Raw genomic sequence first — 27,083 nt, forward strand, 5'->3', positions numbered from 1 at the left:
TTCGTTGTGTTGTCGTTGTCGATTGAAATGAAGGGGGGAAAAAAGAAGAAGAAAAAGACTTTGGCAGCTGCTTGTGGTGTATAGATGCGAAAATATATGCGCGTGCATAGGTGATGGGAGGGAGAATAGAGAGTGCGAAAAAAAAAATAGTTGTAGTTATGGCAGAATGAGAGTATAGTGTTGAATGGTTGTCATTGTGCGGTGTCGACGCCCTGTTTAAGAGTGGCTCCCTGCCCTTTTGTGAGACTGGCGGAGTTAGTGTTGGATGGGCCGATGCGTGCATCAAAACAGGCAACTTTAAACCAATCTATTTACGAGGGCTTCCTTTTTTTTTTCTTTTCCTATTCTTGTTTTCTTTCTTTGCTTTTGTTGGCAAAGAGTTCGCAGAAGGTCTTGTTCTCTCGTCTTTTCGTTTTCTTTGCAATTCATGACCGTCGAATCGTCCTACTCTTTTTCGTGGTTGTGTTGTATCACAGGTGTTGGGGTTATGCCGAAAGTATTTTTTTGAAAATATATTTTTAGGATCATTTTTTTTTTTTATACGTATGGCTTCTGTTGAATGATCGTGTCTGGCGTGTTGCGCGTTTTTCTTTCATCCCATCTTTTTTTTTTGTTTTTTTTTGTTTGTGGAAAGAAAAATCTAAGGACGTTGAATCAAATTTTGATGCACAAATTTCTAATGGCGTACTTTGCAAACACAAAACGGTAATTGTGCATCGTAATGTGGCTCTTCAAAAATGGACGTTGGGTGGATTCACGCCGTGATCGACAATAGCCTCTACTTAATTGTGTCTGCCTAGTACGCTGTTATTACCCGGATCTCCCAATGAAAAATGGAAGATAAAAACATGGCGCGTGTGTCCATTTAAACTGGTGAAGAAGAGAACACGGCTCACGAAAACATTACCGTTTCGCTTTCTTCTTTCTTTTTCCTTACTATTTTTAAACCCTACACTCGGATGATGTAGCAAAAAACTCTTTAAAAAAATAATAATAATCGGGGGAGGACATGCGTCCAGGTTTTATTATCTCCCCGGCTGTCGTAATGCACGCGTGTGTCTGTATGGATCTTTGCGTGATTTCCCTCTACTGTTGTTTGGCTTTTGTTAGAGCCAAACTAACCGGCCACGTGTCCGACTGTCATTTTTATGTTTTGTAACCGTGTCTTTGGCCCTCTTTCCTACTGTGCTTTTCTCTAGCACACCTCTGCCCCCTCAAATAAAAAAAAATTGCCATCATTTTGACAAGAGGGTGGACCGCTGAACGTGCAGCCGAATTTTTAAATGCCACACGAGAAAGGAACTGAAAAGCCCACCTGGTTTTATATCTCGTCATATTCGAAACAGCACTGGAGTGTCAAAATTGCTCCCTCATTTACTTGTCACTTGCAAACCCGTACTTTACCGAACCCTCCCATCAATTTTGATTGTCTCGTCCGGCTCGGGTCCGTTTTGCAGGTTGTTTGTTTCTTATTTATTTACGTCTCATGATTCCAAGACTTTTCTCTTGTGGGCCACGAGTTTCTTTTGAGTACGCTGCTAACTGCCCTACGTCAGATGATGACGCAAATCGCACAGCCGGTTGTTACAATTTTTTTTTCGTCCACCTTTTGATACGTGACGCGAGAGATGTGGATGAAAAGAAAGATGAAGAGGGGAAAATGGGGATAACGAGACAAGCCTATCAATCGGCTTTGAATCATTTCATTACTGCGCAGTTGGTCACGCCTATTGTGGTCGATGTCGGCTCGCCATCAGATGGTGGGAGTGTTTTTTTTTTTTTTTAATATTGAGCTCCAGGGCGGTGCTCGATGCATGTCGGCCGTGTGACCATTGACTTACAATTTTTCTTTTTTTTTTTTTTTTTTTTTTTTACTATCAGGCATCACCTTATTGCGTGAGATTTTTCGTTTTCCGAACGAAACGCTGTCGTAAAAATCGAAGGTGGGTGTCGGTGGAATGTCTGTCGAGAGTCTAGTGTAGGTCGGCATCGGAGAGAGATTGTTCGTTTTTACGATATCGTTCGGAAATTCGTGCGTCAGTAGACAGAGAGAGAGCGACGACTGATGATGCGTTCATTTTTTTTTTCTTCCCCAATTGCTTCGCTATCCTTTTTTTTCCCCTCTCTCAATTTTCATGATTTATGATTATCATTTTGAAGTACAAATTTTTTTTTTTTTTCGACCTCTTCGGTTTGCGACGTCAACTCTTTCCAGTTAGGATCGTCTCGCATGTTGTAGCACACTTTCTTAGGCCATTTGGACCATTTTTTGCTCTTTTTTTTTTTTTTTTTTTTTTTTTTTTTTTTTTGATATTCCAGGCACTTAAAATGGCAGAGTTGAAACAGCACGTAAATAAAAAAAAAAAAAAAAAAAAAAAAAAAGTTTGGAGGTGAAAAAAAAAAAAAAAAAAAAAACGCAAATAGTCTAAGGAAAGTTCAAGCTCATTCAGGAAATTGAACAAAAGTTTGAAAAAAGTTTTTTTTTTTTTTCATGATAGACTAGGCCTGAATGGTCGTACTCTTTGAAACGTATTTTTTGCTCTCTTTTTTCTATTCAATTCCACCAGCACACAGCTGTGAAAAAAAGGGTTAAGCATTTCTTTTTTGCCCTTTCTTTCTTTCGCCGCATGTACGTAGAGTACACTTTATTTTTCTTTGCCCTCTTCCGTGTGCATTATGTGAAGAGAGGTGCCCACCCATGGCTAAACTGAAGAAAAAGAGTGTAGCCGGAACTTGGCACTCCACCTCTCTTCCCGTTGACGATGGGTCATGATGTGGTAGGTGGCGGACGGCTGCCGATCCGTCACACTAGACAACTAAACACGTTGAATACACATCAAGAATGAGAGAATAGTGAATAGATAGATATATATGCACACAGGGTACAAAACACCACTATACTGTACACACACACATATATATATATATATATATATATATATATATACATATACCGTATGTAACGTGTCTTGCTCTGTGTGTGTGTGTAGCTTATAGGGATAGCACCACACCGTTATCCTTCTCTTTTTTTTTGAGGGGGGGGGGGAGGAGCAGGAGCAGGAGGTTATCGGAGTGTCAATGGTTCAGGGCCGATGGAAAGGAAGTTAAGAGTGTTGACGCTTTTGCCAGGGAGGTGTACCATCTTTTTGCTTTTGACATTCTTCATCATAGTGTAGTCGTCTTCTTTTTCCTTCCCCTCGTGTGAAAATAAGAGAAAGGAAAAGGATGAATGAACCGAGAAGATTGGGTTGACATCACTATACGGTCCATTATGTTACCATTTCTCCGCAAATGGTGGGGGCTATTCTTCGCATTTAAAGATGGTGATCCCACTTGATATCACGTCCCCCCCCCCCCCCCTTTTCTTTTTTTTTTCTTTTGATGGCATGTTACGCAGTACGCAGATGAATAGATAATTTGCCACTAGCGCTAGACTCTGTGACGTAATAGCCTCTTTTTTGTTGTTGAAGATGTTCTCGTGAAAAACAAAATCACTAGAGGACAAGATTTCATTTTTTGAAAAAAAAAAAAAAAACCTTTGATTCTATTATGCGCAAGTTGTTTTTCTTTTTTTTTCTCCCTCATATTTTTTGCCCCTAACTACATTTTGAATGACGCTTCGTAGGGTTGACGGTTGGCTGGAACGTCCACAAAGACACGTTGAATGTTGTATGCATCTCTTGTCTCGTTTTTCAATTCGGTCAATGGGCGGCTGCTGTTGGCCGTAAGCTGTCGTGAAAAAAAGAAAAGGGCAAAGAGAAGAAGTTTGTGTCCTAATGAGGTTCTTAAAATGTCAGCCAACATGACGTTCGTTTTTTTTTTTTCCCCATTGGTGACGTCGTCAAGATCGTGTTGTTGACGATACAGCTAATAAAAAAAAGAGGGGGGGGGGTCTGTGTGAATGTGACTAAACTCTTTTCATGGCGATTAAACAGTGTATTTCTTTTTTTCCCACGTTCTTTTCCTTTTTGTTTCCATTGGAAGAACCAAAAGCTTCTTCTTTCTGTTGACGTTAACGAGACATAATATTAGGATTTTTTATTTAAAAAAAAAAAAGGGAGAACTGTACAACGATAGGTAATATTCAATTAAAATGAGAGGGAGGCCAGAAAAAAGACAATCTCGAACGAGGACTAAAATGAAACAGGACGAGGATCAACAAACAAAGAGGAGGATTTTTTTTTGTGTGTGTGTGTGTGTGTGTGTGTGTGTGTGTGTGTGTGTGTGTGTGTGTGTGTGTGTGTGTGTGTGTGTGTGTGTGTGTGTGATGATTTCTATGCAAGACAACGTATTGATAGGGCTGGTGTGGAGGTGTAGTCAAATGAGTCGATCATACCAGTGTATATAGTTTGTGGTTTCCTGTCGTCTAAGGAATTTTATTGAATAACAAACAATGCAAAAAGAAACGAAAAACACGCGAAGTTAGACGGGAAATTGCAATCGAGTTTAATAGTGAGAAAACAAATGAATTTCCAACTGACACGATGGAACAGTGGGAATAGGAGTGTACCAAAAATAAGCCAAAAAATAAGTAAGGGAGACGAAACATTAGGAAATCACAATCAAGAGAACATTTTGCCATCATTTTTTTTTTTTCATTTTTTTTTTTTCACTCGTCTCTTTTTAATTAAATTAGGAAAACAAAAATTCACTTCGAAATACAAGGGAAAACGATATCGTGAGGAACATCAAAGCCGTGGTTGTTTATATTTGAAACAATTCTTTTTTAAGACAATAAAAGTGCAAACGTCAAATCAAGGAATCAAAAAAAAAAATTTTTTATTTATTTTTAAGGTTAATAACAAATCCCAATTAGAGTTTAAGGGTTAATACAGCGTGATTGGGGTGGGCGAGTGTCACCTGTTGCAAGTGAAATACGTTCCAGATCTCTAAAAAACACAGTGGCAGGACGGGGGGGAGGAGGAAGGACTACATTGTCATTCTTATTAAATGAAAATTTGAGTTCATTATTTTGTTGTTGTTTTTTTTTGTTCTATTTGTTTTGTTTTTTTGTTTTTTTTTTTGTTTTATATATAATTTTGTTTTGTTCTGCGTGGGGCAGACAAACTTTACGACACGAATCACAGATATTAGAATGGTGTTGAAGTCATTTGCTTTTTTTTTTTTTTGTATTTTGTTTGAGAGATTGAAGGATGAAAAGCAGATGTGGGGGGCGTATCCCTCAAGGTTTCTAACTAAAGACGCCCTTTTGAATCTATTCCCCCATTATCTTCTAATAATTTCTCGGAATCTCGTTTTAATGGGAAAACACTTCAACCGTCAAAATAATTGAAACTGTTCTACTTACAGGCTATTGTAGCAAAGATTTTTTTTTTTTTCTTTTTTCCTTTTCCTTTTTCTTTCCTTTTTTTTTGTCAAACAAGAAAAAGCAACAAACAAGAAGGAAATTTCAATGCTGAATCATGTCGTAACGCATCAACGCGACGCAGTTATCTCGACAGCTAAAGTGTAGGGAATCGTATCTCTCTGTTTTTCTTTTTACTTTCAAAAGAATTGAAGGATCTACTTTAGAAAATAACAGGCAGTGGTCGTCTGTACTCGCCAGATGATGGGTAAGTTCCGGTGGGTGGAGCGTATTGGGACAGCGACAGTGGAACGATGCCCGAAAGAGCTGCTGCGGCCGCCGCACCGTTGGCCACGGAACTACTGGCAGCCTGGCCGGCAGCGGCCGCCGCGGCCGCTTGACTGTAATAGTTGGCCAAAGCCGACGGGTTTGAGAATGGAGAGCTGGACGAATGGATGCCCGTCGGAGATGATCCGTCGGAGCGTTCGCCCTTGATGGTCCCTGAGCCGTCCATCGAACTCGCACCACCGCCTTCCGAGTTGCTGCTGCTGTTGTGCTGGTCATGGATCTTGCCATCGCCGTAGATGGACTTGGCTGCAGCGTCCATATAGGCCCGTTGAACTTCCGCGGCGTAATTCTTCGAGTCCATGTACAATTTGGCCGTTTCTAGGTAGGCCTTGGCAGCGGCAGAATTGTCGCTATTGCTGCCGTTCTCCGAGTAGCTCTTGTTGTTGTTGCCGTTGTGATAGTTGCTGCTGTCGCTCGCTTTGCCTCCGCTCAATTCCGGCAGGAAAGCGGAGCCCTTTTGAGAGCCACCGTCGGTGCTACTTCCACTCGTGTTGAACCCTTTGCCGGACGATTCCAGGTACTTTGCAGCGGCGGCGGCCGTTACGGGATCAACCGGTGCTGTGCCGTGTCCGTAAAGATTGTGATGACCTGCCATGTAACCGGCAGCAGCGCGATATTTTTCCGCTTCGACCGAGTAGCGATCCAGCGATGAACCAACCTTTTTTTTTTTTTTTAAGGAAACAATTAGATTTTTTTTTTTATAGGAATCGTCTTTTTGATTTAGGTTTTTTAAAAATGGAAAATAGTTTTCAAACTATTGGCTAGGCCTGTTGTATTTTTTCTTACCTGTTGTGAATTTGGATTGGCCAGACCAGCGATTGCATTTTGCTGGGCGGCGGCGGCTGCGGCGGCGGCGGCCATACTAGCTGCGCTCAATGAACTATAGGCGGCTGCGGCGCCCGGATAGTAAGAGTTCATTTGTGACATTGGGTTGGCCATACCTATTTATTTACAAATGCGATTTGTTTAATATTTGTAATTTTATCAGGCACTTTTATTTTATTCATTTATTGTTTCAAATGCAACTTCATTTTTTTTTTTTTACCTGCACGGAGCGCGTCCATGGAAACAGATGGATAAGGTAGCGAATACGGGTAGCCATCCTTGCGAAGAGTTTTGGGTTTGCGACGGGGACGGTATTTGTAGTCGGGATGTTCCTTCATATGTTGAGCTCTTAGTCGTTTGGCTTCGTCGATAAATGGCCGCTTCTCGTCCTCGGTCAACAGTTTCCATTCGGCGCCTATAAATTAAATCAGAAGAAGAAAAGAAAAAGCGGCTCTATTAAGCAAAATATTTTTTTTTTTTCTCTGTTCTGGTCTGTTCAGCTATTGAGCGAGTTCATAAAACACCGCATTGATGGGCGTCATTTTTATTTGATGGATATTGTGTCCGTATGAATAAATCAAAACGGGTATGTCTAATGTACACAATCTCGTACTGCTTATGATTGATCCGTCGGGATTGATACACCCTCCATTGTTGTCTGTAGCGCATAGAGACGGACTTCCACAGACAGTGTGTCAATAGGAAAATAATATTATATAAATGGGCATATGTAAAAAAAAAAAAAAAGTCCCTCCATACGACATCATCCCCCCCCCCCTTATTCCGCCCATCGTTTTTTTTTTTTTTTTTTTTTCTCTTCTGTTGTTAACTGTACAGAGCGTATCCCACAATGGAAATGTAACAATCCGGCGGATTATGGATGAATTCGACGCTTCACGAATTATCGGCGGGAAAATGCGAAAAGAATGAAACGAGAGAGGGTTGGCTCGGATTTACGAGAGACGGACAGCTGCCTGTTGTTTGCACAGTATAATGAAACGAGGCGACCGCTGAATATATATCACCAACCCTACTCCTCCACTTCTTTTGTCAACATTTTTCAGGCAAAGAAAAGAAATCCAAAAAAAAAAAGGGAGGATGGCGCATTAGGTTTTTAAATTTAAAAAAAAATGTGTCTCTTCAAATGCAATAGGAAAAAAAAAAATGAAATCCAAAAATAGAGAGAATCTACAATAACAAAATGTTTTTGAAAAAAAAAAAAAAGAGGCATATTGTCCCCGACGCCTTGTTTAAACACTTGGAGCCTGTCACTGACAGAAATAACGTCGCCCTTGTACTCCAACCGCTTCTCTTTTTCCTCTTTCCCTTTCTTTTTTTTTATCCAACAATCAAATCACAAATGAAAAAGAATCCCACCCAAATGGTTTCAATTGAAAAAAAAAAAAAAAAAAAAAAGCTATCTCAAATTGACTGCTGTCAAAAAGAGAAGTCTATCTTTGTATGGGAGGTGGGGTAACCGGGGAGACCTTTTTTTTTTTTTTCGTTAAAGGTTACACACTCGCACACGCAACAAAAACGAGCACCCAAGAGTTTTCCCGAGTTGCCTGTCCTTTTGTGGCTTATTCAAATCGAGTTTGTTTTTTTTTAAATTTTATTTTCACGACTATGGAGAAGGAAAAGGCAGAATTGATTGCCAACAATCCCGTCCTCTCTCTCTCTCTCTCTCTCTCTCTCTCTTTGTGTTGTTGTTGAGGGATGATATTATGTAATTTAATTTGCGCGTTAAGTTTGGTATGAACTTACCAAGTCGTTTGGAGATTTCCGAGTTGTGCATTTTTGGATTGTCCTGTGCGATCTTGCGGCGCTGAAGACGAGACCAGACCATGAAGGCATTCATCGGCCGTTTGATGTGATCCTCACTGTTCTTGTTGCCGCAACCAGTTTTATTGCCGCCGACGCCCATCGTCATACCGGCCACCGATTGCTGATGGATCATGGATGAGCCCGAACTGATGGACAGCGATCCGATCGAGTGATCGCGCAACGGCTGGCCCTGTTGATGATGCGGGATCGGCGAACTCGAGGGCGACGATTCCGGTGATGACGGCACCGAATTGAGAACGTTGCCCACGTGATGCTGGACTGACGGGTGGTGATGCGGCTGATGGACGCCGACCGGGCCGAAAGCCGCAAAATGATGGGCGGCGGCTGCGTGTTGGTGCGCCAGTGAGCTCTGCATCATGTGATGATTGCGCACAAGCTGTTGGCTTTGTTGATGCTGCAAGTGCTGCTGCTGCTGCTGTTGATGACGATGTTGTTGTTGTTGTTGGTGATGATGCTGTTGTTGCTGCTGTTGTTGCTGTTGCTGTTGGTGGTGATAGGCCGCCACCTGGGCAGCCAGGCTTGGTGATGACATGGAAGCATTCATGGCGCTCAACCGGTCTAGGGCGCTAGACAGACCAAACGGTGATCCTTCGTCGCACATGTCCGTTAATTGAGTTTTTTCTGCCTAAAAATTGTTCAGAACAAAAGCTTAAATTTTGAGTTTAAATAACCGCGAAGTTTTGGAGAAAAAAAGGGGAAAATTTAACAAGAGAAAAGAAATTGACGAGGGGTTTTAAAAATCAAACATCCGTAACGGATCATCCTTAATTACGTTTTAACTGTGTGACAGCCGTTGAAGAGAAACCGCAGCTAGAACTTCCCCTTTACTAGAGTTATGTATTTACATTTGTGACGGATGGTGTGGTCGCAAGAAAAGGCAGTTTTAGTTAAAAAAAAAAAAAAAAAAAAAAAAAAAAGCCAAGGATGTCGAATGGCACACACACACACACACATAAGTATAAATAACAACATGAGAGAGTCCAATCCTATTGTATGCGACGCGGGCTGCCCGTGTTACATATACCGGCGCCTCCAGGTGTGTGTCTTTCAGGCTTGTATTTAGAAAGAAAAAACAAGGATGAAATGAAGAGAACAGGTCGGCAACTACCGGCTAATTAGAAAGAAAGACGTTCGTCGGCGTCGTTACTTTAGACAGACAACACGAATAGGCGTGGTTGTTAGAATCAGCCATACATGTACACTGTATCCGTTAATACTCCTCCCTAACCCCTTTCTTAAAATATGTATTTTTCTTCCTTTGAGAAGATCGTGTGTTTCTGTTTTCAAACTGTTACGTGTCTTGTCATTTGAACATTTCTCTGTTTGCATATGATTTTAATTTCATTCTTTTTTTCTTTTTTTTTGTTTTTTTTACACAGGTCGTTTTTTTTTTTTTGGCCTTGTTTGAAACAGGACGCCGCCGCCGTTAATTCCTCCGACTGTGTTTTCTTCAATTTTCGTCTTACACCTTTAAACTTCATCCGACCTGACACGGCCCGACCCCCTCACACCACCGGAATAGATGTAAGTGAATACGCATAATTTCTTTCTATTTACCTTTTTTTTTTTTTTTTTTTTTGTTGTTGTTGTTGTTGTTTTTTATCGACGACTTGTTGTGGTTATTCTTAGCTGGTAGATGTTGTCTTTAAAAGGCCACTTGATCACTCACTTTTTCGATGCGCAAAGGACGATTTTTTCACATGCAAATTTTTTCACTGACAGTTTTTTTTTTTTATGATGCTGGCCCACACTTGGAAACAATGTCCTTTTGCGATGACACCTCGTTTGATTTGCGGGGTAGATTGACGTTGATACCTTGGTCGAGTGTCTCGCGTGTGTAGTGGCAGAGGAGGGGAGGAGAGAGCGAGAGAGCTCGAAGCGAGTGCACAAATAATCAAACAAAAATAAATGGGGAGACGAGATACTCAAAAAAATGGGAGAGCGAGCTGGCACACGAACACACCAGACGGGCTGCTGTGGATGTAGTGAGAGAAAAAGGACGAGGAAAAGCGATGGCCGTTTCCGCTGAGGCTAATATACACCAAGAGCTATAAGCAGCGCTCTTGTCGCGTGTGTGTGTGTGTAGGTGTAGGAGAGAGGCAGGGCGATAGGGAAGAAAAAAAAGGGCGGCAGCGCAGAACCAAGTCCTCTCGTCCAATCACAACCATCCGCATTGGTACGATAGAGCTGCAGCGAACGAGATGGATGAAAGAGAGAGAAAGGGACGTCCTCGAGGAGGGCTGCCTCGTATGGATTTCCCTTTTTTTTCTCCCCCACTCTCTCTCCCCATTTTTTTTTTCCCGTACTCCTTTTTTTTTTTTTTTCTTTAAAAATTGTTTTTTCTTCATTCCCGTACCGTACGGGCGAACGGAGGTCTCTGACGGAACAACTTGACTCCGCCCACTTTCTTTTCACAACGCCCTCGCATTTTTCGCTTGTCTAAACCTATTTATCCGCAAATGTTTTACAGCTCTAGTTGACTAATCATCATGGAACGACCGAATATTCAATCGATTTGCAATCAAAATCTGTAATCACAAATTTCGAGCTGTTAATAGCTTTCAATTCAATTGACATTTTTTTTTTTTTTTGCGGATGAAAAGCTGGACGGCCATTTTTCCAAATCTATGAATGTAGAAATAGGAATGAGACTGCAACCAGCGAAATTGTGGACTTTTTTTTTGGGGGGGGGGGGCAGAGGGTCGTAACCCCCAACTGGGATTCTCTTTTTTCCAATGTATTTTATTTGCGTATACACTCGGCCTTTGAGAGGGGCCCCCGACAGTTAAAGAGACGTATAATAGGTGAAAAAAAAAAAAAGAAGAATGAAATTGTCTGTGTGTATGTGTGTAAAATGAAACGTAGAAAAAAAAGGGAAGAGAAGAATAGAGTTGGCCGGAAGTTGACATTCCTCTGGACATAATAGGAATACGGTAGAAGCGACAACTATACGCTCGTACTGTTGTTGCCTTGTGTGTGTGTTTGTCACACACAATTTCTTTCCATTTCGATTCTCTCTTTCCCAATAAAAAATAAAATTCGATATTTCTGCACGATTGACTTTGACACTAACGTTCGTAAACAGTTGGCTATTCGACGCGCAATTACAACTCCCTCCCCCCCCCTAAGAAATATTGAACGACAAAAGAAATCCTCCGTGTAAAAAAAAAATAATAATTTTTAACCATTGGAACATTTTTATTTATTTTTTATTGTTATTGATATTATTCAGTTATAGCCCTTTTTTTTCGTTTGGTGTAACGTATAACGAGATTAGGCGATGTTAAGCCTGTCTATTATATTCGTTTACGAGCTTGTCTGATTGCTGTGACGGAGGGAAGAACCCCATCATATTGGAAAGGGGTTTCGAACTCTTTTGGAAAGCCCTTCATTTTTTTTTTTCACGTCTTTTGTGATCCGCCTTTTTTTTGCTCCAAATAGTTGCTTTTTTCCTGTCTTTTGTTTTGTTTTCCAACATTTTTTTTTTACTTTGAAAGCGTCGAAGGAACACAGAACAGGCGGGCGAGGACATTCGGCGTTTCAAGTTTAAAAAGACACACACACACACACACAGTCGGTTGTTGGGTTACGCAAAGTGAGAGGGAAAAAAGCAAAATACATTAAGAAAAACGAAGGAGGGAAGTTGTGGCTGCCTCTTGTCATTAGTTAATTAAAAAGCCGCCGTCTTTTTTCCTTTTTCTTATTTGTTACTTGAACCTCCTGTTTGTGTTGTGCTGCGGATTCGTGCGCGGCCGCCCTGCTGCTAATGAGAGAGACTTTTCACATGTACCTACGTGTTGTTGTTCTTTCCTTTATTTTTTTTTCTCGAGGAAAACAAAAAAGAAACGAAGTTCTTCTACTTTCAACGAATAATACGGCAGAAAACAACAACGCACGCCGTATATTTCGTTCTCGTTCATTCAAACGGGGGGGGGGGATTCTTTTGTGTCGCCACGTTTACATGCAGATCGATGAGTTAGTATCTAAAGCCACAATCAGAGTAAAACAGAACTCCCTGTACTTTGTAGTTTTGAATGCGACGTGTATATGCCCGCGTATGTGTGTGTGTGTGTGTGTGTCTCTCCGCCCTGCTCGCTCAATTTAAATAAGTGCGCGCACGAAAAGTTGTCTAATGTTCGGGACACGAAATAAGTAGAGGGTAGGCTAACGTCCGCGTTGTTTTCTTATTCATTTTGAGTACATCGCCCATAGATTCCGCCGACCCGACCAACTGCGTCTTGTTATTTGTCTCTCCAATTTCAAATTCTTTTGAAAACTCTGCCTATTTTTAAAATTTTGATTGCTGCCTCTTGTTTTGGTGGTGGCCTGTAGAGAGAGATTTACGATTTCTCGACGTGTGTCCATTTGAACGACCTCGATCCACTTGGATCCGAGCGTTTTTTTAATAACATTTTGACTGCTGCTAAATCTCCTTTGTGTTTATCCTTGAGATTGATCCTCTTTCACCCTCACCTCTTTTCGTAATAGATTTTTTTTTTTTAGATGCGTTGAAAGGCGAGGTAAGATGTCCCCAGTGACATCTTACCTCATCGAAGAAAATCATAAATACGAACAAGGTTAATTGCAATTGCAGTTCGTGCAATGTGCATGCGTATGTTATATTTTGTCCCCATATTTTCCTTTTGTTTTTCTTGGTCTATTTTTTTGTTGTTGAATTCGCCAATCGGATGGTTACGATATGCTCGGCTACCGTCGAACGTTTCCGCGTGTGTCCTCGTACGCAGCTGATGGCGGATTGGGTTTCCTTGACCATCCTGTCCGGCTTCACTTTTTCTTATTCTCCCTTTTTCCTATTTTTAACAAATCTCGACGGAAATGACTTCAGGTGCGAAACAATAGACCCCAAGATACAAAAAAAAAAAAAAAAAGGTCGAATGAAAGACGTAGAGCAGGAATATGGTTGTGTCCATTTACTTATTCTTTTTGTCCCCCCCCCCCCTTTTTGCTTCTACTTTGAAAGGGGCGAAAAAAAAAAAAAAAAAAAAATAGATGGAGGGGTCTTCTTGTCGTATTTTCTATTTTCAGTTACAAATGGGACTTGGAGAAAAGAAACAGATGAACAAGAAAAGGTGTCAAATCCTCCGAGGAGAGATTAAGAAAACGCGCTGGAGAAAACATTTTTCTACGGGGGTCTGTAGGGACACTGACAAGCGCAGGTCGGCGGAACGCGCGCGCGCGAGCCCCGCGTCTTATCCGCCATCGAAACCGCGTTAAAATCATTAAGAGTTTTTTTTTTTTGTTTTTTTTTTTTTTTTCTTTTCTTCTCTTTTCTTGAATTTCATTTGGCCCTTTTATTTTTATTTGTGAAGGAAAGAAAGCAAAGCAAAGCGGTTGGCTCATAAAGATTGAAACTGGCCGATAAAAGAAATATGCGTACACACATACACATACACACACACACACACACGCTCACACACGCTCAATCAACCCTCCGAATGAACACTATTTTTTTTTTTCCGACGATCGTTGCCACTAAATGGAAATTCTTAAAATATTTTTTTTTATTGTTATTATTATTTTTTTGAAATATTATTTGATGGGGAGTTTTTTTTTTTTTTTGCCATGCCGCGTGGCATACAGACGGTCAGAGAGTGGCCACAAAGTCCTTGCAGCTCGGATTATTACCTGAATGTGTTAGCTTCTTCTGCAAGACATTAGTGGACGAGAAATGATGGGCTAGCAGCAGCACATGTCAGTTAAGCTTTTAAAGGAGTTTTAAACATTTTTTTTCTTCTTCTCCTTTTCTTGTTTTTATTATCTCGGCTAATAAAGCCTTCCCTTTCTGCTTCTTTTAAAAAGAAAATCTTAATTCACGTCCAACTAGCCAACAAAAAAAACAAAAAACAAACAAAAACAACAATAAGCGAAATTGGGTCCTCTTTGTCGTACGTACACCGTTTTCGTATTTAAAACAGTCGAGGCTCTGAATTGGGGAGGACATCACGCACTCTATCATCTTTATTCGAAGCAATCAAAAGCGAGCTTACATACACGTAGGATTGTTGTGTTATTTATGTACATTTTCTTCTTTTTGTCGTCCCCGCTTTCGATACGTGGCCAGGTATAGAGCTGCTCGCTATACAAGACTATTTATATTAGATGTATTTGATTTGGCCATTGTCGCCAATAAAGAATGGTTGTGTAAAAGGAAGGAAAGCAGACACACACACACACACACACATACACACACATAGAGCGTGGACTCTCTTCTTTCATATTTTTGTTTGTGTGTGTCCCCCCCCCCCCTCCAACTATTCCCTTCATATCCCGTCCTCTCGTTTCTTTTCTCTGTTGTTACCTGGGCCAATTCACACCCGTTTGTTGTCCACGTTCAATGCAAAAAGGGGGTGGGGGGGGGGGGGAGAATGATAATAATATCTAAGAATGGCTTTGATATACCCTGAAGGGTTGGGGGGATGAAAAGAGACAACAACACAGCAACAACAAAAAATTGGTTTGAAGGGACTATAAGAGTTTTTCATTCAATGGCGCGAATAAGATTAATGTATAATGTGCAGCATAGTGTGTAGTGTAACAAAGACACAACAGAACACAAACGAAATAAGGGAGTTTTGTACCGCGTTTGCCGTATGTCTCTGTGTGTGTGCGTGTGTGTGTGTGTGTCTATTTGCGCATCGGACATGAACCGATGAAAAAGGAGGGTGGAATAAAAGGAGATGCTGCTAGGTAACAGTTCCGGCAACAGTTTCCATCTTTTTTTTTCTTTTTTTTTTTCTTAATTCCCTTTCGTGATTTCGTGTGCGTATTTGGAGCTTTTCATCGAAGAGATGGTCCGATATCGCACGTCAATACGTAACGTATTTTTATCTGCATGTAATAATCCGAAATGAAGAACGAAAATCAATGAGGCCATGCAATGTGTTCCGATATCGCATGGGATCTTTTTTATTTCAAAAAAAAAAAATGTATAAGAGAATCGGAGAAAAGTACGTAGGGGCTGGCTAATAGTAAACAGAGACGACTGAATGATTCGAGGATTGGATTATATTGACCATCGTTTGTTACGGTTCTTTTGTGTCAATTTTTACCTCTATACGGATTGAGAGGGAGAGCTCGAGAAGTTTGCGTTCCAGCTCATGTATTTTCTCCTTTTTTTTTTTTATTCTTGTTGTTGTTCTCTCTAAAGAAGAGGAAAAAAAAGAGTAGCTTTTATTTTTTTCTCTCTCTGTCTCTCTCTCCCCTCAGTGTGTATGACCGATGCATACAAGTCGCTTTATTCCACACACACACAACCAAACCTCCCCCCTTACTTTCTCATTCAGCCTCAACTGGCCATAAACCTTTTGCTTTCAGTTCCTCTCTCACTCTCTGTTTAATACCTTTTTCTTTTTTTTTTCTACTCTTTTCCTCCCGGCCATGAGGTTCTCATTGTGAACGGAGCATTGCACACATACACACAGATGTGTGTATTTATATATACACACACATACACACACAGCAAAGCTTCTTTCTCTGTGTCCCTGTATATAGTAACGTTCCCTTTTTTTTTATTATTGTTATTATTCCCGCCCTGTATAGATATGTGTGTCTCTTTTCTATTTCTTTTCCCTTTAAATCGCCATTGTGTGCACACCTTGGACGTAAATCCGCCTGTTTGAAACTTGGCTGCACATCTAGACACGAGTGTCTAGTAGTTAGCCTATGAAGACCCCCTTCCCCTTTAATGCCAGCGTTCTTATTTATAGCCCTGAAATGTATGAACGGTACAAAGGCTTAACAATAGGAGAAGAAAATAGGGGGAATACGACTGATGTAAAACTGTGATAAAAGAATTGATAGGCTTAATGTGAATCATTCTCGCATCGTTGAATTTTACGAGCCAGAATTTGGTCAGTCAATTCGTCCGAAATTCGATGCTCCAATAGTTTTGATTTGCTTTTTTGTTGGATCTCAAATTGAATTTTCTTGACATTTTTTTTTGTTTTTGTTTTGTTTTTGCTTCTCCTGCCATTAAAACGTTAGACAGAGAAGCCAAGTCATTAGCCTTTAAAGAAAGGGGGTGGATGACAAATATTTTGGTTGGGGAAAAAAAAAAAAATGAAGTTAAACACCTTTTTCTTTTTTGGCAATTTTTTTAATTTTCAGCCTTTTGTCAATGACACTTTACCACAAAACATTTGCAATTGGATCTCTCCTGAGAGTTTAGCAGAAATGGTCATTAGAAACCTATCTTCCCTTCTTTTTCGATTTAAAGCAATTGCATTCCCATTTTTTTCTTTTACAATTGCGATCGTCGTTGTTTGCAGCAACGAGATACCCCACCCGTACACAGGATGCTCATAAATACTAAATGCAGCTTGACCTGTTGTAAAAAAAAAAAAAAATAAAAAAAAAAATAAGAAATAAGTTTATCTTGGCTTTCTTCCATCGATTTGATGTATGGGACAAAAAATGGAGAAAGGTGGATTCTGGTTTGACCGCGGCTAATGGGCTTTTCTCCTCTATTCTTCTACTTCCATTCGCTTTTTTTTTTTTGAAAGCAAAAAAAAAAAAAAAAAAAAAATTTATTGATTAACAATCGAAACTCCTTTGGGTTTGTGTTCTTTATGTGCATGCCCAGTTGAATGAAGGGAGCGTCGAGGTGAGAGGTCATTGCCGCTGATGCCTTATTGTCCGTCTTTTTTTTTTCTTTTTAAACACCAATCTATTCCAAGAGAGAAGTCAATGGGGCTTTTTTTTTTTTTTTTTTTTTTTTTTTATTATTATTTCTTTTTTCTTCACTCAATGCCCCTTCAATGCGTGTACACAAAATCATAGAATATATATATATATACACACACAGAAGAAAGGGGGGGAGTCTATTCACGGCTCCAGTTTGTCTGGCAAAAACGACCCGGGTTTCTTCGTCTCTTCTTCCTATTCCCCAAAGAAAGAAAATATCAGGTACAACACAGAGAGAGACACATTTACAATGGGACCGAGTGTTCAGGGGGCCAGCAGCAACAGGAGCTATGCCTCAGTTGACATGTAAGGGACGGGAGAGTAAGGGGATTGGAAGGGACGTGATAGTAAGTTAAGTAATAAGGACTGGCCAAAATGTATGGGAGTTGGTTACAATTCAGCCGTGTAGTGTGCGCTTCATTGAAGCCGTTTCCAGGGTGAATGTGAGTTCTCCCCTTTGGCCGGCCCGTCTCATTCTACTCGCACTGTCGCTCAGTGAAAAACCGCGCCCTTGTCCTGTTCAGGAGACACGTACAATCACATTAGAGAAAGCCAAAAAAAAAAAAAAAAAAAAAAAAAAAAAGAGAGAAATAAACAACGATCTATACTTGCTGTTCTCACTACGACACTACGACCTTTTGCTAGTGAAAACCTTTGATTTTCTCTCATTGGGATAGCAGTTGTGCAATAAAATATCTCATTTTTTTTTTTTTTTAATTCATTCTTCTTCCATTTCTGTGAATGAGGAATCTGTCCAGTTCACTGGACAACCTCTACCTGTAGATAACATTTCACTATTTGTTCCCTATTTTGATTGTCCGTCGGCTCCACCTATCTTGTCCAGTGGTATACACGTCCATTATTGTTTAGCGTGAGATATCCGGCCAGTGTCTGATACGCGTATACCACGACCTTTTTTTTTTTTTTTCTCTTTTTTCGTGAATGGGTGTATCCACCCACTCAAAATCCAGTCGGATGTAATGCGCAGTGCACATCCTAGAATATTTATACATAGCCATGTTAAATAGAGATAGCTTGTAAGCTGCTTTTCAGACCGCAAAATGTTTGCCCTCCTTTATATATATATATATATATATATATATATATTTTAAATTCCTCGTTTTGTGCATCGCTCTTTGAACTGGCCATTGAGCCTCGTCTGCTATCAGAAATGCCATTATCAACCGATCAATAAGAACGTTACAAATGCAATAGAAAACTCGATGCAATGTACTTTAAAAAAAAAAAAAAAAAAAAAAAAAAAAAACGCAATAACTATGCGCAATGAATGATGTTGAATGCGGGGAAGGGCTGTTTGAATTTGGGAACTCTTTTTGCACGGAGACTGTTTAGGTTGGATATCCCGAAGTTGATCTTGTCTTATAAAATGAAGGAAAAAAAGGTCGGGCTGTTTTCTTCAATGTTGTCTGTCGTTCTTTTCCTTTCGTCTCGTTCGAAAAAAAAAAAAAAAAAAAGAAAAGAAGACGCTGTCAAATGCAAATGCTGTACGTTCGAGGAAGAAGAGTCTTGCACTCGGTATTATCTCTTATCTTCTTTCTTTCCTTCCAATCGGCTGTTGTTGTCGTCTTCTTCGACGTCTGTATAGATTGAAAAGAAGTGGAGCGTATGCTTTTGTGTCCGTCGATCTCTGCTCCTATCGTCTTCTTCTTTTTTTTTTTTTTTTTCTTCTTTGGTATACAACACAGACAGCCTCAAACATCACAATTCACACGTGTCGCATGCGTGTCTGTGCCGTACCGAGAATTGATTGATTTCAGCGCGCGTGTACATTCAAAACGCGGTTCCTTCTCTTTTTTCCCCTCCGATTCGAGATGATGAGATCTCTTATGCCAGAGGATTTCATATATTTAGATGGGTGTGTATGTATTGCTGATATGTCGGTTGGGAAACTTGAGCTGCCTTCCTATTTAAAGAAAAAAAGAAAAAAAAAGAGTTGTAAGCATGAACGTTCGGGCTGTTTTGGAATCCATCACATCGTTTGAATGGAGCGTGATTGAAGCCCTTCAACGTGACGAAGGGCATAGCGCATAGGCCCTATACTTGTTCTCAAATAGGGGTCTCCGCTTTTGCAGTTCACCAGTTGAAACTGCGGGTATTTATCGTTTGAAACGTCAAGAATTTTGTATGTGCGTCTTCAGCAGACGATTTTGCGTACCTTGTAACCTTTAATGAGCCTTCCGCGGTCATGGGGGACGATGTTAGTTTGCACGTGAAAGTTCATTTGTGTCTTTCGAAAAGAATGAGAGCGATGCAGTCGACGTTGGAATGCAGGGCGGTTGTTGTGCAATACAATTGCGGACTGCCTAATTGAAAAAAGAAGAAAAAAAAGGCCACGCCTGTCAGCTAGTGGTTTTTCTAGTATTCGATTTCGAATATTTTTTTTTCTTTTTCTTTTTTTTTTTCTTTTGTTGTGCAAATGACGGGAGACTCCCAAAGACGCGTTTCAATCATTTCCCACTGAGGAGGTACGCGCACGAGCCAAACGTGAATGTAACGCGTAATCTCCACCATCTTGAACTGACTTTGAAAAAAATAGAAAAATTCTTAAAAACGAAACGAAATCTCACGAACGAACGTGACAAGAAATCCCGGATTACGTTGTAGCGAATGATTAAAGAGAGGTTCTATTGGATTAACCTATCCCTTCCTATTCCAGTTGATTCTTTCCTCCCACCCCCCCCCCCCCCCCCCCATCATTTGAATTTTTTCCTTTTCTTTTTTAACTTGTAGCGCTTTCCTTTTTCTTCTCGTAATCTAAGAACGATTGATGATGGGAAATGTAGGGCCGCCACGCTCGTCGACTTCTGCCGCTTCTGTTTGAATTCGATGAGAACGAGATGACTCGGCATATTAATCGTTGTCGGGATGATGTTGACGCTTCGCTTTCCTGCTGCTGTCTCATTCCGACGATAGGCCCCAACAACACCGGGGCCCCACGGCCTAATGATGGAGGCTTGTTGTTGTTGTTGTCGTCGTCGTCAGTCCCCTATTTTTTTTTTTTTTTATTTATTTTTTTTTTTTTTCGTATGTGAGGAAAGGCCTCATGCCGGGATTGTGTCCGTCCGAGAATGCATTGAACTGGATAGACTCTGTAACGCGCCCATCATCAAGCAGAATGAAAACGGACACCCTGGTTGCCTTTGAATTTGGAAGGGATGGATGAAAGTCAGGGTGGGCGAGAGACCATCGACGTCGTATAACCAGAGGATTGTTATTTATGCCATGTGTGTGTGTGTGTGTGTGTGTGTGGTGTGTGGGTGACACACACACACGCACATACGCTTTTTTAGAGCTTTTGAAATCGACACGATCGGCTCGCACACACATCGGCTTGTTTCTTCTCCTTTTCATTCCGATTCCTATTGTATCGATGCGAAAAAATTCTTCTCTCCTATTTCCCCCTGTCGTCTACAACATTTTTTTTCTCACACACACACACACACACACACGCGCGCAAGCGGAGCAGAACAAGAGGATAACAAAAGATACTGTCATTGCACGTATAACCTTCGCTGTATCGTTCTCTCACCTTATCGTTAGTTATTATTATTATTATTTTTTTTTTTTTTATATTTATTTGCGTCAGCTATACACAGTCTCACTCTGCGCGGCCATTGTTACGCGCAGGCTACACATTCCCTCCTTCGTGGCATTTTCTTTTTTTTTTTTTTTTTTTGGCCCATTCAACCTTTTGTAATATTGGCAAAGCCATTTAAATTCTATTGGCAATGTTTGACGTATAAATCAAAATGAAGCATCGATTCCCCCCCCTCTTCGCATTTTTATCAATCCAATTTTTGGGGAGGATTGGGATCGAAGAATCAGGTTGCCTCGTAATCGACATGTTTAATTGGACATATCATTTTTTTTTTTTAAAAGCTTTTTAATGTTGATTATCATTTGCCGATAACTAACGTTTTGTGTGTTTTTTCTTTTGAATGTTTCAGGTTCTTCGAGAGGGACGGGATCAACAGCGACGTAAAAGGTAGGACAAATTCCCGCTTTGTATTTCTTAGTTCTTTGCCGAGGATCTCTCCTCATGATGTGACGCAATCGAGCGGGGAAGAAGAGCTTTAGTTTTGATTCATACGAGGTTGGGCGCACATTCGATTCTTTTGAATGGTGAACAAGTTCTCTATTGCGCATCGGTCTCTGTTTGTCCTCTTTCCGTTTTGCGCCGACCCTCCCCTGTTTCCGATCGATGGGAAAATGTTGTCGGCAGTGCAGCTGAACAACACAGATCGAATGGCAATCTATACACACGCACACCGATTGTGCTACACACAACATAGTCGTGCGCATTTTCATTCTTGACCGAAGGAGGATGAACGAGTCGGAACAAACACATGTGCTCCCGGACAATCTATTCATGGCTGATGTTATTGGGGAGGAAGAGAAGGGAAGGGGGGAGGGATGGTGACTACCCACATCTCTGGCAGAGTTCTCATTTGAAAGTAGCGCGGACTGAACGAACGAGCCGAACATCCGCTCACGTTCATCCTCCCACCTGTTTTTTTCGTTGATGCCCTCCCCCAATTCGAATAGGAGGATTACATCAAAAGCTTTTTGCCTGGACATCATTTGATGAATAGGAAGGAATCGTAGCGTTGCGATCGCTCTTCCGCTTGCTTTTCTTTTTCCTTTTTTTGTTTTGGTGGGGAATTCAAATCCCCACTGCACGTGCTGGACGCACTACCTTTAAATCCTTTTCCTTTTTTTTTTTTTTTTTTGAATCATTCCATCCAGGTGATGGGCAGTTTCAAAGTTTTCTTTTTTTTTTTATTTTGTCTTGCACAGAGTCTCTTTTGAATTTTCAAAAAAATAATGTCTTTTTTTTTTTTTTTTTTTCCTCACCGTTGTGAAAATGCACGTACGGTCCGTGGTGTTCTTCTTGTGCTTGTCGATTTGTCGGCACCATTGTATTTGAGCAGAGCCTATCGCAGGGCGTGATTGACGTACGCAAATCCTCTTGACTTCGAGACTGGCATCTCCGCCTTTTCTTTTTTCTTTTTTTCCCTCATTTTTTTCTTTATCATCTTCGTATGTGATTTTCTCGCAGCATCACTGCGAAAAAGGGCGGAGGACAAGGAGGAGATATATCCCCCTAGATAGGCATTTTGTGTGTGTGTTAATCTAGTCAAAAAGGACAATCGAATTTTTTTTTTTACCTTTTCCTCTTGTACTGCCTTTTGGAAACATCTTAAAACGCAGATTTAAAAAAAAAAAAAAAGAAAAACGTGTTTTTCTTTGAAGAGAATAGCAGAAGTGAGTAAAGGCTTTTTTTTTTTTTACTGCGTTCTCTCTTCTTCCTTTTCTCTTTGACAACAAAAGCCAAAGTGGTGAACAGAGGGGTGAAAAGAGTTCCAAGGCAAGGCAACCCGGTTTGATGGTAGACGGCTTGACGACGAAGAGACGGAATCCTCAGGTGTGTGTGTGTGTGTGTGCTGATTTCTATCTTCATCTTGGTTGCCAATGGGAACAGGACTGAATGGCTTTTGGTTAAGATTTTTGTTTTTTCGAACTGACTGAACAAGAAAAAAAAAAAAAAAAAAAAAAAAAAAAGTAGTGAGCAAAACGCAAATGCGCATTTCCCACGGCCCACAGGTTCCTTTTGATGGCGGTCATTTGATAAAAACGCCCAAACTAATAGAGACAAATACGTTGTTGTCGTTCCAAGTAAAAATAATGTTTAAAAAAATAATAATAAATTTTGTTTGAATTCATTGCGACATGTGAGGTTATTTATACCTTATAGTCCTATCTCGCAGCACACAAGCAGGGGCGGGGGGCTTGACCGGAACCAAAGGGCCTCTCTCTCTCTCTCTCTCTCTCTCTCTTTGCTACCTATATAAAAGAAGCGTATCATTAGACAGACTTCTTATGCCTTGCACACAAAACACATACGTATAATACCGGTGTAGCGTATATATATATATATATATATATATATATGTATATACTGGCCCATCCACTGACAAATCCTCGTTTCACAGGTGTGTGTGTGCCTCGGTGGCGGTGGGTTTCTTTTCGTTTCTCTTGTGTTCGACCGAGTGGGGGCGTCCCCTACTGAGTTTGGCGCTTTGTTGATCTCAGAAGCTGCTGTGTGTATTGCTATCAAATAAACTTTTTTTTTTTTTTTTTTTTTTTTTTTTTTTTTTTGGGGGGGGGGGAGGGAGGAAAGGAGGAGAGAAATAAATAGAATAGCGACCTCTGCCCAGGTGGTGGTGGTGGTGGTGGTGCTCTTTCCAGTTCTCTTCTGATGCGCACCATCGTCCAGCATCAGTTGTTTGTGTCGTCTGTCTTTTCTTTTCTTTTCTTTTCTTTCTTTTTTTTTATATATATTTTTCTTTTCTATACGAGAACCGTAGAGCGATAATGGCGCATCGTCCATCGTTTCTTTCTTTCTTAAATGACAATTTTTATCGGTGAGAAGAGAGAGACCCCCCTATAAGACGAGCCACAGCCGGAAGGATGCGTTTGCATTGTAACTGACAATGACGACTTTTGTGTGTGTGTGTGTGTGTGTGTGTGTTCCGTCTTCTTATTATTTTTTTTTTTAAGGGAAAAAAAAATGCTGGACATTTTTTTTTTCTTCTCCAGTATTTTTTTTTTTTTTTTTTAGATCCCGTGTTTCAGCCCCCATCGTTTTATTTCTTTTCGTCTTTTATCGAAATCCATTCTAGCTAGTTTGTGTGTGTGTGTGTGTGTCTCCTCCTATTGTTGGCTACGCGATGGCTAAGTGCCGAGTCAGCTTCTCTTTTTTTTTTTTTTTTTTTTTTAGTTCTTTAGTTTTTTTTTTTTTTTTGTTGTGCATTTCATATCCACCCATGATGAATGTCGTCCAAGAGTTTAGTAAAGGAAGAGAAAAAAGCGACGAATATTTTTTTTTTTTTTTCTTTTCTATTGATATGAACTTCAACCAGCAACTGATGGCCATTTCTTTACACTTATTGTTGAACCGGATCGAATCCATCTCTTTATGAATTCCTCTGTTTTTCTTCTTTTTTTTTCTTTTTTTTTTCTTTTTTATTCGTAAACGCAGAGCAAAAGAAATTCTCTGCTTTTATTTTTGAATTTTAGACATTTCCTCTGTTGTTGTGGTTCTGTTTGTGGGTGTCTCGTGTGTCCACCGTTTTGGGTGGTGCCCATTCTTTAGTCAATTTTTATTCAACCGAAAACTTGTCACGATTCAACGACTCCGCTTTTACTTTACTTTTTTTTTTTTTTTTCTTTTTTTTTTTTTCATCAATTGATGTAAACATTCCGCACATCATAATGGAAACTTTTGCGCTGTAATCGCGGGCGTATCGTATCGTTTAATTCGATTTACATTTCCGTAAAACCGGAATCCTATCATTTTGGGCCGAATGAGAGGCAACGCACGTGCCAGCCCACCATTTTTTTTTTTTTTTTTTTTTTTTTTTTTTTTTGAAGAACGCAACTTCCTAGCCATGAAACGTTCGTTTATATTTGAAATCACGCTGCGCTCAGCTCTGCCTTTTTTTTTTTTTTCGTGATCTGGAGCAGCTTTTGTTTTGTTTGGAAATTTTTTTTTTTTGCAATGATTGTTAGGCACTTGTTTCTTATGCGTGTCTTATTTTTTTGTTTAACTGCTTAAAATATCATTCTTGTATTATTATACAGACGTTTATCTTCCCGAAAAAGAAGAAAAAAAAATCACTGATAATTTTCAATTCTATTCTTAACCATTTTTTTTTCTTTTTCCTCTTCTTTTTTTTTTTTTTCGTCTCTTTTTACGTGACCATAGCGGTGGATCCTTTGCTATGCTAATCACCACGTCTTTTTTAGAACCCCTTTCTCCATGTCCAATCCCGTCTTTGCTTGTTGTTTGGGCTGTTGCCCTGTTACAAAACCCCGTGAGCGCAATTTTCTTTAACATATTTTTTTTTTTTTTTTTTTCTGACGGCCATTCGGACTGCAGGAAAAAAAAGAAAAGAAAAGAAAAAGAATTTATTTATTTTTTGTTTGTTGAGAAGAGCCGGCTGCTCGGTCGTGACAACACGCGCATCCCCCCCCCCCCCCCTTTAAAATCCTTTTGTACGTTTTTTTTTTTTTTTTTTTTAAACGTATCCTTTCTTCCAACGAGGAGTATATCGCGACTCGAAGACATTCGGTGATCGACTGAGCGGCGTGTTGTAACGGCGTATAATTTGATGTTTTTGCTCGTTGCGTAGGCTAAAAGGCAATAGCCAAAAGAAGAGAACAGAAGAGCCGTAGTAAAAAGAGAAGAAAAAAAAAAAAAAAATAACGATAGGATATAGGATGAAGAAGGGCTTCACAAAAGGCTGGTTTTTGTGTGTAAATCATGGTGTGTGCAACATTGTGACCCGACGCGTCGCAGCCATTCAGGAAAAAGAAGAAGAAAGACTCTTGAAGTGTCACCTGTGTGTGTGTGTGTGTGTGTGTGCTGCGAGAGGCTTCGAGGTTCGGGCACAGCAGCGACATAAAACTTGAATAGGTTAGGCTGATTGGGGGGAGGAAACAAGAACCCCAACCACCTCTTTAAGTGGATGAATAGATACGGAGGTCTATAGGCAGCAGAGAATGGCATGCATGGAGAAGACTGGACACAACTACAAGAGAAGAAGAAGAAAAAAAAAAAAAAAAAAGGAGAGACTGCACTTCCGGCCGTAAATGATGGTGTGTCCCCTCTGTTGAAGAAAAGAAAAGGTGGAGAGGACCTTTTTCTCGTTTTTTTTTTTTCTTCTTCTTCATCTTCCCTATATCTTTTTTATTGTTATTATTATTTCAGCTGAGGGGGTGGAATATAGGGAGAAGAAGAAGGAAAAAAAAAAAAAAAGAAGCTAGGCGACAAGCAGTCTGTCAGGTGAACCGCTCCTTTTTCTTTTTTTTTTATTCTTCTTTTCCCTTACCTTTGCAGCATTCCAGGTAGGGTACAGACAAATCCTGGAGAAAACCCCCCTGTTTTTTTATTCTTTCTTTTATAGTACGCGCATTCTAGTATGTGCTTATACAGTGACACAGTAACTCTGTCCCAGTAGTATAGCCTTCTTCTCAATTGGATTCTCAAAAAAAAAAAAAAAAAAAAAAAAGGAAAGCCCCATGCACACCCTAAAAGCGCGTTGGAGAAGAAAAAAAGCTCGTAGGAACAAATACCACCCCTCCCTTGACACCGTATCCATAAAGGTCGATTCTCTTTTTTTTTTTTTTCTTCTTCTTCTTGAATGTCCAGCGTTCAACCAGCCAAAAAAAGAAGTGGAGGAAATTACCGTCTGCTTGAGATTGTACACATTCCAAACGGCAGGTTGACCTTTGTGACCTGATAGATGGGAGCAGACCATCAAATCAAAAAAAAAAATAATAAATAAATAAATAACACACAAAAAAATGCGAGCGAATGTTATAACCGCCCATTAGTTTTTCCTTCGATTTCAAATGAAAAATGGGGTTGCATTTTTTTTTTTTTTTTTTTTTTTTTTCTGGGTGTGTAGGTGGACGCATTCTAGCGCAGGGCGGCGGCGATCGGATGGCCAACCGCATCTCTAAGGAATCTCGTTTGTGTACCTTGTAAAAGAAACGTTTTGTGATCCCCATCTTTTCATGGCGTATCGATTATATCCGAAGAAAGAAAGAAAGAAACCGATCATGTTTTTTTTTTTTTTTTTTTTTTTCTCCTTCATTCCTCTCTTCTTCTTCTTCTTCTTTTTTTTTTATGATTATAGCTTCAGAAGAGAGCCAAACGAGACACCACGTGAAGTAGAGTGAAAGAGATACGATCGGAAAGATGTGATCGCGATTGGACAGTGACATCATATATCCAATGGTGTCGGTGTCGAACACGAACCACCATCACACACACACACACACACACACACCGTGTGATTTTTTTTTTTTTTTTTTCATTCTTTATACCTCCCCCATTTTCTTTTTTGGAAACTTGGTGCGCAAGTGCGTGTCTTGCCTTGGTGGCAACACATAAGATATGAGACTTCCCGAGGTGTTTCACGTGACATTGCGCCCAACCCGAACACACCGCCCGGACTAATGGGATTCC

At 40.2% G+C, this 27,083-nt stretch overlaps 1 protein-coding gene and 1 long non-coding RNA gene across 4 annotated transcripts in view; one reads left to right on the forward strand and one right to left on the reverse strand.

Annotated features, from left to right (window-relative positions):
• Positions 1-4,967: 4,967 nt before the first annotated feature.
• Positions 4,968-10,324, reverse strand: LOC130703507 (transcription factor Sox-1-like). The gene is made up of 5 exons (XM_057524962.2): positions 9,881-10,324; positions 8,243-8,948; positions 6,699-6,893; positions 6,440-6,594; positions 4,968-6,311 (listed from the first exon to the last, which is right to left on the reverse strand). Exons 2-5 carry the CDS (start codon positions 8,922-8,924, stop codon positions 5,529-5,531), a joined length of 1,815 nt encoding a protein of 604 aa, XP_057380945.1. The 5' UTR covers positions 8,925-8,948; positions 9,881-10,324; the 3' UTR covers positions 4,968-5,528.
• LOC132088187 (uncharacterized) overlaps positions 9,713-27,083 on the forward strand; it is a 51,662-nt gene continuing 34,291 nt past the window's right edge. For all 3 annotated transcript variants that reach the window (XR_009421485.1, XR_009421483.1, XR_009421484.1), the window contains exons 1-2: positions 9,713-9,847; positions 20,995-21,032. This is a non-coding gene — a long non-coding RNA (uncharacterized LOC132088187). The remainder of the gene's footprint in view (positions 9,848-20,994; positions 21,033-27,083) is intronic.

The sequence above is a fragment of the Daphnia carinata genome, chromosome 7 (assembly GCF_022539665.2).
Source record: "Daphnia carinata strain CSIRO-1 chromosome 7, CSIRO_AGI_Dcar_HiC_V3, whole genome shotgun sequence".
Taxonomy (NCBI): Eukaryota; Metazoa; Arthropoda; class Branchiopoda; order Diplostraca; family Daphniidae; genus Daphnia; species Daphnia carinata.